The 17,659-nt window shown below is 43.6% G+C and overlaps 1 protein-coding gene across 1 annotated transcript; it reads left to right on the top strand.

The window, feature by feature from the left end:
• Positions 1-2,394: 2,394 nt before the first annotated feature.
• On the top strand, positions 2,395-17,214 carry LOC110495167 (opsin-5-like). The gene is made up of 6 exons (XM_021570493.3): positions 2,395-2,724; positions 3,731-3,936; positions 15,264-15,363; positions 15,509-15,613; positions 15,945-16,168; positions 16,474-17,214. The coding sequence occupies exons 1-6, from the start codon at positions 2,562-2,564 to the stop codon at positions 16,987-16,989; spliced, it is 1,314 nt and encodes a 437-aa protein (XP_021426168.2). The 5' UTR covers positions 2,395-2,561; the 3' UTR covers positions 16,990-17,214.
• The last annotated feature ends 445 nt before the right edge of the window (positions 17,215-17,659 follow it).

Here is a 17,659-nt window from a genome sequence, read left to right as displayed (position 1 = left end):
ATCTTATAATGACACAATTCACAATCAACACAACATAGGCTATTCATGATGGTTTTGTTATTGCACTGAGGTTACCAAAGAAAGGTCAAACTAAACAAAAAGTATGTAGATTGTTTCAGATTTGACATCTTACAGGGGCCAGATGTAAAAAAAAAAAAAGGTTAATTGCAGGGGGTCCGGACATTTTCCATATGCGATTATTCTTCGGAAGAACTGTATAAAAAAAGCAACGCACACACACCAATAAAGCACTTTTCTTCAAATGAAATGTTGCTAAAGTAATTAGGAAAGAAGTGGAGAGTGTTCAACCAACGAGTCGAGGTGCAACCAAAACATTTGATCATCATTGAAAAGGAAAAGGCACAACGCTCGCTCACCATTTTTATTTGATTTGAATAACTATTAAAAGCTTCTTAATTAAAAGTATATCGGTTTTAAAAAGTAAGTCATTTTAAAATCATCTGAAAGCTAAGTATCTCAAATCAGCTAATGTAAAATTCCAGGCTGAAGGAAGTATGCTTTGAATTAAATTTCCCTCAGTCATTTCCCTCACACTCCCTTTTAACGAGTCCTTGTGAGCATCAGAGAGGAAACTAGAAGGCATGTTCCTGAGAGTCATAGCTCTCAGGAATGGGGTCATACTATTTTGTAGCTTAAACTGTTTAAACACTAGAGCCAAATTCATAGGAAGAAAAAATTATCAACATGCCACATAGGTGCTTGAAACCACTAGAAACCACACCATAGACAACGACAATAGTGCTTGTAATTTTGGAACAGAACTTCAGATTTTGGCAGATATTTTTTTGCATTTATTTTATTAATGTTCAATATTGATCAAAGGCCCAGTCTAAATTAATAAACGGTCCGGATCTGGCCAGCTGAATAGCCCTGCTTTATGTCTACCATGTTACATTTAGCTTTTTGAGGATACAATATATACTAAGAAAAAATATAAATGCAACATGTAAAAAAAAAAAAAAGATTTAACAGCATGATCATTACATAAGTGCACCTTGTGCTGGGGACAATAAAAGGCCTCTTTAAAATGTGCAGTTTTGTCACACAACACAATGCCATAGATGTCTCAAGTTTTGTTGGAGCGTGCAACTGGCATGCTGACTGCAGGAATGTCCACCAGAACTGTTGCCAGAGAATTGAACGTTCATTTCTCTACCATAAGCTGGTTCCAACGTTGTTTTAGAGAATGTGTCAATACGTCCAACCGGCCTCAGAACCGCAGATCATGTGTAACCACACCACCCCAGGACCTCCACATCCAGCTTCTTCACCTGCGGGATCATCCGATGGGGGTGCTGAGGACTACTTCTGCCTGTAATAAATCCATTTTGTGGGGAAAAAGTAATTCTGATTGGCTAGGCCTGGCTTCCCAGTGGGTGGGCCTGGCTGCCAAGTGGATGGGTCTATGCCCTCCCAGGCCCACTCAAGGCTGCACCCCTGCCCAGTCATGTGAAATCCATAGAGCTGAATGAATGTATTTCAATTGACTGACGTATATGAACTGTAACTCAGTAAAGTCGTTGAAATTGTTGTATGTTGCGTTTTATATTTTTGTTCAGTCTAATTTATTGTCCATTTAGATGGAAATTCAGCATTCAATTCACACATGCAACAAAATGCATACATGCAGTATAGGAAACTGGAAAGTTAGCACACAAAGTTGAAAATGGAACCTTTAAGAGCACTAAACTAACACAGTTAACACAACATCTAGCAACAAAATTTGTGTAGCACTATCTGTACATTATAAGGCAGTATAATAGCCTATTTTCATCTCCTATAGATAGAAAACTTAATCTGAAAAAGATTATTAATCCATTTTTTTTATATTTAAGCATTCACTTTTAAATACATTTTCTAAAGGCAAAAAGCTAAATTAGACAGACTATTTTAGTAAAATTATTCTAATAGTTCTAATAATAATAGAGTTATAACAATTTTCGCCCAATGCTATAATTACATTTAATAATATATACAAGTGTCAAAAAGTAGGTTAATATGAATAAATGTAGGTTTAATTGACCTGATATGTGCAAGAGCTCTCATTTTCAGCACCCTAGACAGCGGTTTTAGGCTACATGGAAATCCTTGTCTGCAGTCGCTGATTTGCTCTCAATTTGACAGCAGCGCGTCCCTGTAAAACGTGTAGGTTGGCAACTGTACTAAAACTTTTCATTATACATTGGGTTATATTAAATTGGGTTGGTCATGTAGTAAATAAAACCCACGACAACTTGTGCTTAGCCTACAACTTCACCCAAATACAATAACACACAGACGCTTCCTTAGTTGCAAATCAATTTCCTCGAGGAGAAAACAACATAGCTCAAATCAGAAACAACAAGTGATTCCCCCCCGCAGGGTATCAACCTCAGAGCATAATTGGGATTAGCGAAGTACACGTCATCCCTCTCAGGCAACACACTGTGCGCCGACTAATAATATTAGACTGGATTTAGAGAAAGAGGAGTCGGTCAAGTGTTTTCCCAGAGGACGCACCTTTGTGTCTTTGCAAGGCAGAGAGCTGCGCAGCTCCTTGTATGACTCGGCAGCTGGAACGTTCGGACAACAACATGTCAGTCAATAATGCTTTTCAAGTGGCTAACATTCCATGGAGGAATAACAATTTTACCATGTCGAATAAAGACCCACCTTTCTCGGATCAAGGGGAGACCATTATAGGAATATACCTGCTGGTGCTAGGTGGGAGAACTTGTAGTATGTAGTTGGAATGTAATTTCGTTTTTGAAATGCAGCTTTGCTTTTATGCTGCAAATACTTGCTTTAGTTTTGCTTTCATGGCAAAAAAATCTGGAAATATGTCACTAATGGCTTGTTTACCACTTCATCATTTATCTTTTATTACCTAAACGTTAAGGTAAGATGAATGACAGTACATTTGACCAATTGTCAAAATAAAATATTCAGAGTGTAGCCTACATTTATCTTGTTCATTTTTACTCTCCCAAATTTTGGCATCGCAATATACAACAATTGGATGAAGAGTTCGATTGCACTGCAGAATACAAATCACCAATACCAGAAACCTTTGTTATTGCAGTTGTTATACTACTGTTACTGTCATTGTAGTGTATGGGCAACGGTTAGTGGATTTGGTGCTATAAGTAGACCAGGACAAATCTTCTCCTGGTAAAGAGGGGTGGATCCTGCAGTCATTCAGATCCCGCCTAAGCTGTGGAAATCGTCAATCAAGAAGGGATGGCAGCCAGCCAGCCTGACCTTCTTTAAGAGAGGGCAGAAAGACTTGTAATTACCTGTTATTGGGTGCAAATTGATTTAAATTGATCCTGACTTTTGAAACCAATAGGGCGACTGTAATTTTATTTACAGTATAGGTAGGCTACTCAGTGCACCTACTATTAACTCTAAAGGAAATTTAATGAAGGAAGGTTTATGCTCCTTTTGGTATTTGAATATGTAGTGTCTGAAGAGAAGGGCAGTAGGTTAAAATCACCGATGAGGCACTTTGTCACCTCAATGCTTCATGCTGCTTTATGAGCCGCATTTTGTATGGTGTGACTACAATTCCATGACATTTCACAAAACTGACAAGGCCTTTGCTCGTTTGATAGTGTGGGACACGCTGGTGATAGATGGGGTGAGCTTCCATCCACGTAGCGCTTTTAGTGTCTGGAAAAGAGCTATAAAGCCAATCGGTTTGTATGTCAATGGGTTTTCTCCTCGTCAGGTTGGATGTCGTGGTTCGGCAACAGTATCGTGATCTTCGTCCTGTACAAGCAGCGTGTGTCACTGCAGCCCACGGACTATCTGACCTTTAACCTGGCCATCTCCGACGCCAGTATTTCCGTCTTCGGCTACTCCCGGGGGATCCTGGAGATCTTCAATGTGTTCCGGGACAGCGGATACCTGGTTAACTCCATCTGGACATGCCAGGTAGGCAATGAAGATATCTGGTTGGAGGGGGAAAAGTTGTTTTGAGAATTGAGAGGCTTCAAATTAGTTTTGTACGTGAATCCTACTGCAGGATCTGATACTATACACTCACTCACAGCAATACTCACAAGACACAGACATTACCGCCATCCCATAAAACATGATTGGACACGACTTTAGTAGTTCAGGTCTCCTGGAAGGTGATGTCACGGAGAGATGCTAACTTCGCCATCCTTTACACAAATATCAAATACACAAACAAGACAACTTACCTTTGCAATTGCAGATGTGCAAAAACACTGCTCTATGGCTTTGTTTCTATTGCCAGTTCTTTGTCATTTCCTGCTAATTGCCTAGTTAAGAATAGTAATGGTCCACTCAGAATGGAAGCCTAAGTAAACATAACACAATGGAATAGAGCATTGAAATGTGTTGCAACAGATCATTATATTCACTGCACTACAATGGTTCTTTGGGGAGATGGTCATTTTTATTATTACTTGGTTACAAATAGAACATTAACAATGGGTGCACCGGACAGGTGTCACAAAGGTATTATACTGTTAACTACAGCACAGGAGAAACGGTCCTGTAGGCTTTACCTGAAGTAATAGAATTGTAACTATATCTTAGGGGGAAATAAGAATGCTTTAGCCACATCAACAGCCAAACATAGTTGGATGGTTAAGGTCTGGCACATGCTTATAGCATTTGATAAAGAGGAAGCGTGATTTGCACAAGGGCTTGCGTACACGTGATTGACGGGCACTATCGATTACCTTGTTTTGTCGGGGCCTCTTGAAAATATACATTTTAGTTCAAGCCTATCAATCAATTTACATTGGTGCACAATGTGAGAAAATACCACCTTGAAAAAAAGTCCAATGAATGAATGCAATGTCTGTGAAATTACAGTGTTATCCGTGTTCTATTTGTATCAAATGTGTTAGCACAACAACAGTGTGTGTGTTTTAATGTTAATTACAGTTATTTCCCCAAGCAGGTGTTGCTGTTTGTTTGGGACAAATCATAGTTGAATAATGTCCAACTAACACTGAACAATAATATTTTCATTTACTATTGGCCAAAGCTAAATACAATAGGAAAACAACCACATGAAAACTACAGTAAGAAAACAAACTAAAAGGAGAGACAGAAATTATTTTAAAAATACAATAAGTAACAGGGCAGAGAGGGCAGATGAGGAAGAGAGAGGAGAGAGTTTCTTCTGAGAAAGAAAAGTGGTCCTGAGGTCTAGAGACACTGAAAGCTGGATTATAGAATGTATGGGTCAGAGTGAGGGGAGAGTTGTCAAAGATGAGATTGCGGACTATAGTGTACCTATTAAAGCCACCAAAAAGTTTAGACATTTCTAACATATACTTGTCGTAATTGTTGTAGGAAAGGCGGAGATAATATGAAAGATTAATCTCTCATGTTAAATTGTATGACTTGATTTACCCTATTTTTTTTATGTAAGAGAAACATATTTGTTAAAATATGTGGAACATCTGGACTGGGTCCCACCTGTGGGACATTTGAGCTAATATGCGCTAATGCAATTAGCAGGAGGTTGTAAGTAAGAAGAACATTTCCCAGGACACAGACATATCTGATATTGGCAGAAAGCTTAATCTAACTGCACTGTCCAATTTACAGTTTGAGGAGAGTGCACAGTTATGAACTTAAAAAGTTTTTAATAAACCAATTATGCACATTTGGGCAGTCTTGATACAACATTTTGAACAGAAATACAATGGTTCATTGGATCAGTCTAAAACGTTGCACATACACTGCTGCCATCTAGTGGCCAAAATCTAAATTGGGCCTGGGCTGGAATAATACATTATGGCCTTTCTCTTGCATTTAAAAGATGGTACACAAAAATACAGAAAAACGGTTGTTTTTTCTTTGTGTTCTCTTTTACCAGATCTAATGTGTTATATTCTCCTACATTAATTTCACATTTCGAGTCTTTCAAATGGCATCACGAATATGCATATCCTTGCTTCAGGTCCTGAGCTACAGGCAGTTAGATTTGGGTATGTCATTTTAGGCGAAAATTGTGAAAAAGGGTCCGATCCTTAAGAGGTTGGGTACCGAATGTACCTTTTAAGCCCATAGGTGTCCCAAAAAAGCCCACCTCTTAAATAATCAATTTAAATACATTTCCTAATGCTGAAAACTTACAAACTGACATATCTTATGTAAACTTAAATTATAGTAATCAGCCCTTAAGTTCTTAAAATCAACTGATCATTACTATTCATCATGGGTGTAGCACTCATAAAAGTGGGTGTCCAATCATATCCGCAGAGAACAATGCGGGCCCAGGCTTTTGTTCATGCCAACCAGTACATACCTGATTTGACTAATCAACTAGTCATAGACTTCATGTTACGGTGAGTGAATGAGGACCCAAAAGCGAATTAACTTAAACAGAGCTTCTTTAATAACCAAACATAGGTAGGCTCAGATAGACCGGCAGATTCCGACAGGACAGGACAAGGTTACAGCAAACATGACGATAGTCTGGTTCAGGCATGAAACACAACAAACAAGAATCCGACAAAGACAGGAGCAGAAACAGAGAGAGATATAGGGACCTAATCAGAGGGAAAAAGGGAACAGGTGGGAAAAGGGGTGGATGAGGTAGTCAGAGGAGACAAGGAACAGCTGGGGGAAAGCGGGGGAGAAAAGGTAACCTAATACGACCAGCAGAGGGAGACAGGGTGAAAGGAAAGGACAGAAAGACACAACATGACAATACATGACAGTACCCCCCCACTCACCGAGCGCCTCCTGGCGCACTCGAGGAGGAAACCTGGCGGCAACGGAGGAAATCCTCGATCAGCGCACGGTCCAGCACGTCCCGAGAGGGAACCCAACTCCTCTCCTCAGGACCGTACCCCTCCCAATCTACGAGGTACTGGTGACCACGGCCCCGAGGACGCATGTCCAAAATCCTGCGGACCCTGTAGATGGGTGCGCCCTCGACAAGGATGGGGGGGGGGGGGGGAAGACGAGCGGGGGCGCAAAGAACGGGCTTGATACAGGAGACATGGAAGACCGGGTGGACGCGACGAAGGTATCGCGGAAGAAGAAGTCGAACTGCGACAGGATTAATGACCCGAGAAATACGGAACGGACCAATGAACCGCGGGGTCAACTTGCGAGAAGCCGTCTTAAGGGGAAGGTTCTGAGTGGAGAGCCAAACTCTCTGACCGCGACAATATCTAGGACTCTTAGTTCTACGCTTATTAGCAGCCCTCACAGTCTGCGTCCTATAACGGCAAAGTGCAGACCTGACCCTCTTCCAGGTGCGCTCGCAACGTTGGACAAAAGCCTGAGCGGAGGGGACGCTGGACTCGGCGAACTGAGATGAGAACAGCGGAGGCTGGTACCCGAGGCTACTCTGAAAAGGAGATAGCCCGGTCGCAGACGAAGGAAGCGAGTTGTGGGCGTATTCTGCCCAGGGGAGCTGTTCTGACCAAGACGCAGGGTTGCGAAAAGAAAGACTGCGTAAGATGCGACCAATAGTCTGATTGGCCCGTTCTGCTTGACCGTTAGACTGGGGGTGAAAGCCGGAAGAGAGACTGACGGAAGCCCCAATCAAACGGCAAAACTCCCTCCAAAATTGAGACGTGAATTGCGGACCTCTGTCCGAAACGACGTCTGACGGAAGGCCATGAATTCTGAAAACATTCTCGATGATGATTTGTGCCGTCTCTTTAGCAGAAGGAAGCTTAGCAAGGGGAATGAAATGAGCCGCCTTAGAGAACCTATCGACAACCGTAAGAATAACAGTCTTCCCCGCTGACGAAGGCAGTCCGGTGACAAAATCTAAGGCGATGTGAGACCACGGTCGAGAGGGAATGGGAAGCGGCCTGAGACGGCCGGCAGGAGGAGAGTTACCGGACTTAGTCTGCGCGCAGACCGAACAAGCAGCCACGAAACGACGCGTGTCATGCTCCCGGGTGGGCCACCAAAAACGCTGGCGAATGGAAGCAAGCGTACCCCGAACGCCAGGGTGGCCGGCTAACTTGGCAGAGTGAGCCCACTGAAGAACGGCCAGACGAGTAGGAGCGGGAACGAAAAGAAGGTTCCTAGGACAAGCGCGCGGCGACGGAGTGTGAGTGAGCGCTTGCTTTACCTGCCTCTCAATTCCCCAGACAGTCAACCCGACAACACGCCCCTCAGGGAGAATCCCCTCGGGGTCAGTGGAGGCTACTGAAGAACTGAAGAGACGAGATAAAGCATCAGGCTTGGTGTTCTTAGAGCCCGGACGATAAGAAATCACGAACTCGAAACGAGCGAAAAACAGCGCCCAACGCGCCTGACGCGCATTAAGTCGTTTGGCAGAACGGATGTACTCAAGGTTCCTATGGTCAGTCCAAACGACAAAAGGAACGGTCGCCCCCTCCAACCACTGTCGCCATTCGCCTAGGGCTAACCGGATGGCGAGCAGTTCGCGGTTTCCCACATCATAGTTACGTTCCGACGGCGACAGGCGATGAGAAAAATACGCGCATGGGTGGACCTTGTCGTCAGAGAGGGAGCGCTGAGAAAGAATGGCTCCCACGCCCACCTCTGACGCGTCAACCTCGACAACGAACTGTCTAGAGACGTCAGGTGTAACAAGGATAGGAGCGGATGTAAAACGATTCTTGAGGAGATCAAAAGCTCCCTGGGCGGAAACGGACCACTTAAAGCACGTCTTGACAGAAGTAAGGGCTGTGAGAGGAGCTGCCACCTGACCGAAATTACGGATGAAACGACGATAGAAGTTCGCGAAGCCGAGAAAGCGCTGCAGCTCGATGCGTGACTTAGGGGCGGGACAATCAATGACAGCTTGGACCTTAGCGGGATCCATCTTAATGCCTTCAGCGGAAATAACAGAACCGAGAAATGTGACGGAGGAGGCATGAAAAGTGCACTTCTCAGCCTTCACAAAAAGACAATTCTCTAAAAGGCGCTGGAGGACACGTCGAACGTGCTGAACATGAATCTGGAGTGACGGTGAAAAAATCAGGATATCGTCAAGGTAAACGAAAACAAAGATGTTCAGCATGTCTCTCAGGACATCATTGACTAATGCCTGAAAGACAGCTGGAGCGTTAGCGAGGCCGAAAGGAAGAACCCGGTATTCAAAGTGCCCTAACGGAGTGTTAAACGCCGTCTTCCACTCGTCCCCCTCCCTGATGCGCACGAGATGGTAAGCGTTACGAAGGTCCAACTTAGTGAAAAACCTGGCTCCCTGCAGGATCTCGAAGGCTGAAGACATAAGAGGAAGCGGATAACGATTCTTCACTGTTATGTCATTCAGCCCTCGATAATCTATGCAGGGGCGCAGAGACCCGTCCTTCTTCTTGACAAAAAAAAACCCCGCTCCGGCGGGAGAGGAGGAGGGGACTATGGTACCGGCGTCAAGAGCTACAGACAAATAATCCTCGAGAGCCTTACATTCGGGAGCCGACAGAGAGTATAGTCTACCCCGGGGGGGAGTGGTTCCCGGAAGGAGATCAATACTACAATCATACGACCGGTGTGGAGGAAGAGAGGTGGCCCTGGACCGACTGAACACCGTGCGCAGATCGTGATATTCCTCCGGCACCCCTGTCAAATCACCAGGCTCCTCCTGTGAAGAAGAGACAGAGGAAACAGGAGGGATAGCAGACATTAAACATTTCACATGACAAGAGACGTTCCAGGAGAGGATAGAATTACTAGACCAATTAATGGAAGGATTATGACAAACTAGCCAGGGATGGCCCAAAACAACAGGTGTAAAAGGTGAACGAAAAATTAAAAAAGAAATGGTTTCGCTATGATTACCAGAAACAGTGAGGGTTAAAGGTAGCGTCTCACGCTGAATCCTGGGGAGAGGACTACCATCCAGGGCGAACAAGGCCGTGGACTCCCTTAACTGTCTGAGAGGAATGTCATGTTCCCGAGCCCAGGTCTCGTCCATAAAACAGCCCTCCGCCCCAGAGTCTATTAAGGCACTGCAGGAAGCTGACGAACCGGTCCAGCGTAGATGGACCGACAAGGTAGTGCAGGATCTTGAAGGAGAGACAGGAGTAGTAGCGCTCACCAGTAGCCCTCCGCTTACTGATGAGCTCTGGCTTTTACTGGACATGAAGTGACAAAATGACCAGCAGAACCGCAATAGAGACAGAGGCGGTTGGTGATTCTCCGTTCCCTCTCCTTAGTCGAGATGCGGATACCTCCCAGCTGCATAGACTCAGCTCCCGAGCCGGCAGAGGAAGATGGTAGTGATGCGGAGAGGGGGGCAACGGAGAACGCGAGCTCCTTTCCACGAGCTCGGTGACGAAGATCAACCCGTCGCTCAATGCGAATAGCGAGTTCAATCAAGGAATCCACGCTGGAAGGAACCTCCCGGGAGAGAATCTCATCCTTTACCTCTGCGCGGAGACCCTCCAGAAGACGAGCGAGCAAAGCCGGCTCGTTCCAGCCACTGGAGGCAGCAAGAGTGCGAAACTCAATAGAGTAGTCTGTTATGGATCGATTGCCTTGACATAGGGAAGACAGGGCCCTGGAAGCCTCCTCCCCAAAAACAGATCGATCAAAAACCTGTATCATCTCCTCCTTAAAGTCCTGATACTGGTTAGTACACTCAGCCCTTGCCTCCCAGATTGCCGTGCCCCACTCACGAGCCCGTCCAGTAAGGAGAGATATGACGTAGGCGACACGAGCAGTGCTCCTGGCGTAAGTGTTGGGCTGGAGAGAAAACACAATATCACACTGGGTGAGGAACGAGCGGCATTCAGTGGGCTCCCCAGAGTAACACGGCGGGTTATTGATTCTGGGCTCCGGAGATTCGAAAGCCCTGGAAGTGGCCGGTGGATCGAGGCGGAGATGGTGAACCTGTTCTGTGAGGTTGGAGACTTGGGTGGCCAGGGTCTCAACGGCATGTCGAGCAGCAGACAATTCCTGCTCGTGTCTGCCTAGCATCGCTCCCTGGATCCCGACGGCTGAGTGGAGAGGATCCGAAGTCGCTGGGTCCATTCTTGGTCGGATTCTTCTGTTACGGTGAGTGAATGAGGACCCAAAAGCGAATTAACTTAAACAGAGCTTCTTTAATAACCAAACATAGGTAGGCTCAGATAGACCGGCAGATTCCGACAGGACAGGACAAGGTTACAGCAAACATGACGATAGTCTGGTTCAGGCATGAAACACAACAAACAAGAATCCGACAAAGACAGGAGCAGAAACAGAGAGAGATATAGGGACCTAATCAGAGGGAAAAAGGGAACAGGTGGGAAAAGGGGTGGATGAGGTAGTCAGAGGAGACAAGGAACAGCTGGGGGAAAGCGGGGGAGAAAAGGTAACCTAATACGACCAGCAGAGGGAGACAGGGTGAAAGGAAAGGACAGAAAGACACAACATGACAATACATGACACTTCAACCAAGACTTGATAAGTTGAATCAGAGTTACTGCTTGGTAAGAACAAAAACATGTACCCTCACTGGCCCTCTGTGGATAAGACGCCGTGCACAAAGACCATAACACATAACAACTTGTCATGAATTATCTGAAAGCTGGTTCACATTTGGTGTAGTGTTGTTCGTTAGTTCAACTTGTCTTCCTAAAGCCATTCTGAAGACCGTTTAAAATCTCCCTCTCTACTGTTGCATTACAAAGGTTTGTGTGGTGAACCCAAAAATAGAAACACCTGGATGAATGAGGGACAACAATATTGTCACAAGTGTAGAGCGGAGAAGGCGGGAGGCAGTCACAGGTTTAGAACTACGGAATTTAATAAAGCCCCATAGATAAAAGTGGGACAAAACCCCAAAATAATAAAGTACTCAGGAAATAGTACGAGAGATTCCTCTACAGGAAAACAAGCAACAAAATACATATGACAGAGGGAGTATACAGTGGGGCAAAAAAGTATTTAGTCAGCCACCAATTGTGCAAGTTGTCCCACTTAAAAAGATGAGAGAGGCCTGTAATTTTCATCAAAGGTACACTGAGAAAAAAAATCCAGAAAATCACACTGTAGGATTTTTAATGAATTTATTTGCAAATTATGGTGGATTATGGTGGTTATACCCTTTGTTGGCAATGACAGAGGTCAAACATTTTCTGTAAGTCTTTACAAGGTTTTCACACACTGTTGCTGGTATTTTGGCCCATTCCTCCATGCAGATCTCCTCTAGAGCAGTGATATTCTGGGGCTGTTTCTTGGTCACACGGACTTTCAACTCCCTCCAAAGATTTTCTATGGGGTTGAGATCTGGAGACTGGCTAGGCCACTCCAGGACCTTGAAATGCTTCTTACGAAGCCACTCCTTCGTTGCCCGGGCGGTGTGTTTGGGATCACTGTCATGCTGAAAGACCCAGCCACGTTTCATCTTCAATGCCCTTGCTGGTGGAAGGAGGTTTTCACTCAAAATCTCACGATACATGGCCCCATTCATTCTTTCCTTTACACGGATCAGTCATCCTGGTCCCTTTGTAGAAAAACAGCCCCAAAGCATGATGTTTCCACCCCCATGCTTCACAGTAGGTATGGTGTTCTTTGGATGCAACTCAGCATTCTTTGTCCTCCAAACACGACGAGTTGAGTTTTTACCAAAAAGTTATATTTTGGTTTCATCTGACCATATGACATTCTCCCAATCTTCTTCTGGATCATCCAAATGCTCTCTAGCAAACTTCAGACGGGCCTGGACATGTACTGGCTTAAGCAGGGGGACACATCTGGCACTGCAGGATTTGAGTCCCTGGCGGCGTAGTGTGTTACTGATGGTAGGCTTTACTTTGGTCCCAGCTCTCTGCAGGTCATTCACTAGGTCCCCCTGTGTGGTTCTGGGATTTTTGCTCATCGTTCTTGTGATCATTTTGACCCCACGGGGTGAGATCTTGCGTGGAGCCCCAGATCGAGGGAGATTATCAGTGGTCTTGTATGTCTTCCATTTCCGAATAATTGCTCCCACAGTTGATTTATTCAAACCAAGCTGCTTACCTATTGCAGATTCAGTCTTCCCAGCCTGGTGCAGGTCTACAATTTTGTTTCTGGTGTCCTTTGACAGCTCTTTGGTCTTCGCCATGGTGGAGTTTGGAGTGTGACTGTTTGAGGTTGTTGACAGGTGTCTTTTATACTGATAACAAGTTCAAACAGGTGCCATTAATACAGGTAACGAGTTGAGGACAGAGGAGCCTCTTAAAGAAGAAGTTACAGGTCTGTGAGAGCCAGAAATCTTGCTTGTTTGTAGGTGACCAAATACTTATTTTCCACCATAATTTGCAAATAAATTCATAAAAAATCCTACAATGTGATTTTCTGGATTTTTTCCCCTCATTTTGTCTGTCATAGTTGAAGTGCACTTATGGTGAAACCGGCAACACCGAACGCCTGAGCTGGAGAGGAGGGAGAGCCAAAGCGAAGGCTGGTGTGACAAATATGACTAATGCGCCTGGCTCTAACTGCACAAGTAGTCATCCAATAGTCATCTTCATGTCCCTCATTTGTTTCCATGTTTTGTCCTCTACTTGTTGGTCTTCCATCCCTGATACCCTTCAACCCTGATCTTGTTCTTCTCTCTCTGCATCAATGACTACCTGTCCACTCCAAACGTCTTGGGGAGAGTACAGAGGCTTTTAAATGTTCTTAATTGTTTTTAATGTTGGTAAACATAACAATGAATAGATGCATAAATGTAATTTGAGTATTTTAATGAAAATAAATGTGAAGAAAAAACATTTATGCTCAGATTCGTTGAATTTTAGTGATATCATCACACAATCTCCATGTGTTTCAATGCAAACTGGGCTACTGGACTTAATTGGAACAGTGATTTATGGTTAAAATAAAAAAAAATCAGAATAACAAAGTTCAATCATAAAATATTTGGAAACCAATGGTTAAGGGTATAAATATACACGATAGACTACAATATTATGTGATGTTAGTATTGAACAATAGTATTTTATTTTCATTTACATTCTGTTATGTTGCTACTGCATTGACTGACGTGGTACGACCACTAGTATGAAAAATCCATCTTTCCAATTGGCAGGAAATAGGCATTAATACCTATGTAGTATACTATCTTGTGCATATATCAACACATTCATCTCGCAATTTTACATGAAGTGTGATCACATCCGAAAAGGTACAGAAAATGTTTATGTTTTTTTTAAAGTGAGTCACCTCCACACCAAAGTTTTTTTGAAGCTTTGAAATGGACCACTAGTAGGAAACATACACAACTGTCAATAACTTAACTTATTATTTCCAAAACACGTTTTATTCTAAGACAATCAGATGAATTGGTGGAAACATTAAACAGCAGGAAATGTGTTTATTTCTTTTTTTGTCCGAAGATGGAAGTGGGCTTAATGGGTATGTGGGCTTAATAGGTACGCTTACCCTAACAAGCAGCAAGTAAAATGCATGATGGGACATGAACTCTCACATGTAACGTTTTTCCAGCCAGACCTGGGTTCAAATACATGTGTATTTGAGTATCTGGTACTTAAAATACTTTTCTTCTGTGTATTTTAGTTTTTTTTTTTAGATACACAGCCCAAAACAAGTACTTTTATTGAAGTATTTGAACGGTTCTTTGTAAAAACCAAATCTACCAAATTAACTGTATTTGAGAGTATTTTCAAATACTTTCCAAGTATATATCCAAATACATTAACATATTCAACTACTTGCCTTTTCAAATAAACTATATCTGTATACTTACTTTGAATATATGTAAAAAGAATTGAGATATTTGAAATGGCATTTGAACCCAGGTCTGTTTCCAATTATGGAGTAAAGTGAAGGGGCTTGGATGTAAATATATTAGATTAGATTAAGTAATCCGATCAGTCAAAGTACATTTGGTCCTGTCTCTACTAGGAAGAGAAGTTAATTCGGTAGAAGCTGTCGATCTTGATCAGACATACTCACCACTGCTGACCATAGCTGTGATGGACCGATCTTTAACTCCATTCAATGTATCTAGATCAGCTCTTCTGTATTCGGGCTATATAAATGTCCATCAGGGTGAACTGAAAACTGAACAACCAAGAAAAGGAGTTGGCAAAAGTAGAGAGGAGCCCTATTCACACAAAATCAGTAATTGGTTAATGACGGATTTGTCAAGTACATGAGAATCCAGACGACTATTCAATAGCAGAATCATTGTTTTCAACTTGATCTTCTGAGTGATTGGGGTCCTTCAACTTCTGCAAGAAATGTGGATGTCTGTTTTTTCTACTGTATTTGTTTTGAGATTTTCATCCCTGTACGTTTCCCCTCTAAGCTTCCCTAACAGTATTGTTGGTCTTTCCCAGGTGGACGGCTTCTTCACCTTGGTCTTTGGCCTCAGCAGCATCAATACTTTGACTGTCATCAGTGTCACAAGATACATCAAGGGATGCCATCCGAGTAAAGGTAATGCACTGTGACACAACCTTAACCTTTAATCTTCATCTCAATAATTCCAGAAAAATGCCCCCTATAGGCTAGACGTTCTGGTCAGACATAATGTTCTTGTGGGAACCTTTCTTTTAGCTATCAACTCTTTTCCTTTACCTAGCTCACTGCATAACCAACACAACCATGGGCATGAGCCTAATATTCATCTGGTCAGGGGCTGTGTTCTGGTCGGGAGCGCCCCTTCTGGGCTGGGGGAGTTACACAGGTGAGATAAACATGGCTAGTAATCATGTGACATACTATTTGATACAGAGGCACTTACTTGTGTTAGGTTCTTGTAACATTCTGGTTGGGCAACATTTCCAAGATTTGTATGTGGACAATGACGACAAAACAAGAATAGCCCTTAAACAAGTTATCTAAAACGTTAGCAGAAGACAACCTTTAAACGAGAACTGACCATATTGACGTATGCGGACCTTTTTTTTTCACACTTACCCTGACTTTTCTAAGGGTCAAAATACAGGAAATTCTTTGTAAATGTTCAACAATCCTCACATGATCAATGTGTTTGTGTCTCAATCTCCTTCTTTTAGATCGTGGATATGGAACGTGTGAAATCGACTGGGCCAAAGCCAACTACTCCACCGTCTACAAGTCCTACATCGTCTCCATCCTCATCTTCTGCTTCTTCGTCCCCGTGCTGGTCATGCTCTTCACCTACGTGTCCATCATCAACACAGTGAAGAGAGGCAACGCCATGGCCGCTGAGGGAGACCTGACGGACAGGCAGAGGAAGATTGAACGGGACGTCACCATTGTGAGTAGGATTCAAATCACAGCAACGTTTATTGGTCACGTACACAGATTTGCAGGAATTACAGCAGGTGCAACGGAAATGCTCATGTTACTAGCTCCAATAGTGCACTAGAATGTCTTGCAAACACAATACAAACATCTAAAAAAGAAATCAAGAAATGACAGTGTCCAATAAACAATCCAGAGTAGATATATTAGAGTGTGTCAGAATCCAGAAAATAACGTACAAATAATACTACATATAGACCAAGCTTTAAACGAAGGCTTATGATTTAACGGGCAACCTAACTTAGGTCATTCTCCCAGGTATCCATTGTCATCTGCACAGCATTCATCCTGGCGTGGTCGCCGTACGCCGTGGTCTCCATGTGGTCGGCCTGTGGCTTCCACGTACCCAGCCTCACCAGCATCTTCACCCGCCTCTTTGCCAAGTCGGCCAGCTTCTACAACCCGCTCATCTACTTCGGCCTCAGCTCCAAGTTCCGCAAGGACGTCGCCATCTTGCTGCCTTGCACCGGCGATGGCAAGGACACGGTCAAGCTCAAGCGTTTTAAGCCGAAGGGCGAGGCTCACCAGGGCTCCGGAAGAGGCAATGGACTCAAAGCACATCCTCATCACCAGAAGGAGATGAAGGAGATGAAGTATGCCCCTGGAAATCCGTATCTGCTCACGGCGACTAAGGCTGCCCCAAGCCCAGATTCGGGAGTGGGGAGCCCCCCCTGTACTCCTCCCGCCAACAAGGAGATGTACTTTATCGAGGTGCCCCTTATCGAGGTGCCCCATCTGTCTGATGCACCAGAGTGGGAATGTGACAGACTCTAAGAACAATCCGTTTTTTTTCTTCTGTGTTACCTTTTTATTTACAAACACATGGGATTTTACTTGAAAAGTGGCTACTTGAATTTTAGGGGATAATGTTAAGGATAACTATTTTGTATTTGATTTGTGTAAGTGTGTATACCTGTTGATACAGTTTGTTATTTTCTTAATGAATTGTGTTTATACTTGCGAATAAAACTGTTTCCATTCAAAGGGAACAAGTTGAAAGATGTTTGCAATATCAATACTCATATTGTCACTCTTTTGAAATAAATTCCTGTCCAACTCAACCCCATTTAGCAGACATTACAGAAGACATGACAGAAATGTAAGTGTATCTCTTATGAAAATGCTCTGAGATGCTCAGCTCACACATAGGCGACATACCAGTTCTAATGATAACTTTACTTGAGTGAGGCAGGCGTGCCTTCGCGGGCTGACTTGTTTTCGTCCAGTGAAAAAAATCATCCATCTGTTCCCCATAATTCCAAGGAACTTCACACAAACCAACTTTACCTCAGGTAGGACATGTCCCATAAGGAACAGTTGAAGTGAATTAAAGTGCGTTCAACCTTGACAGGCTACAAGTATAAGCGACAATACGCAAGAGAGCTGTATTAAAACAAAACAGAAAGCAGATACTTCTCAAGCCCCTGCAATATGCTCACATGTT

Source organism: Oncorhynchus mykiss, chromosome 17 (genome assembly GCF_057628025.1).
Source record: "Oncorhynchus mykiss isolate SJ-2025 chromosome 17, ASM5762802v1, whole genome shotgun sequence".
NCBI classification, from domain to species: Eukaryota; Metazoa; Chordata; class Actinopteri; order Salmoniformes; family Salmonidae; genus Oncorhynchus; species Oncorhynchus mykiss.
This window is presented reverse-complemented; position numbering and strand designations above follow the sequence as displayed.

What these genes read in the sequence shown, in the direction of transcription:
- LOC110495167 (XM_021570493.3), top strand. Translation starts at nt 2,562, where the DNA reads ATGACTCGGCAGCTGGAACGTTCGGACAACAACATGTCAGTCAATAAT. An exon ending in AATATACCTGCTGGTGCTAG is followed by an intron (nt 2,725 to 3,730) that starts GTGGGAGAACTT and finishes TCTCCTCGTCAG; the next exon opens with GTTGGATGTCGTGGTTCGGC. An exon ending in GGGATGCCATCCGAGTAAAG is followed by an intron (nt 15,364 to 15,508) that starts GTAATGCACTGT and finishes TCCTTTACCTAG; the next exon opens with CTCACTGCATAACCAACACA.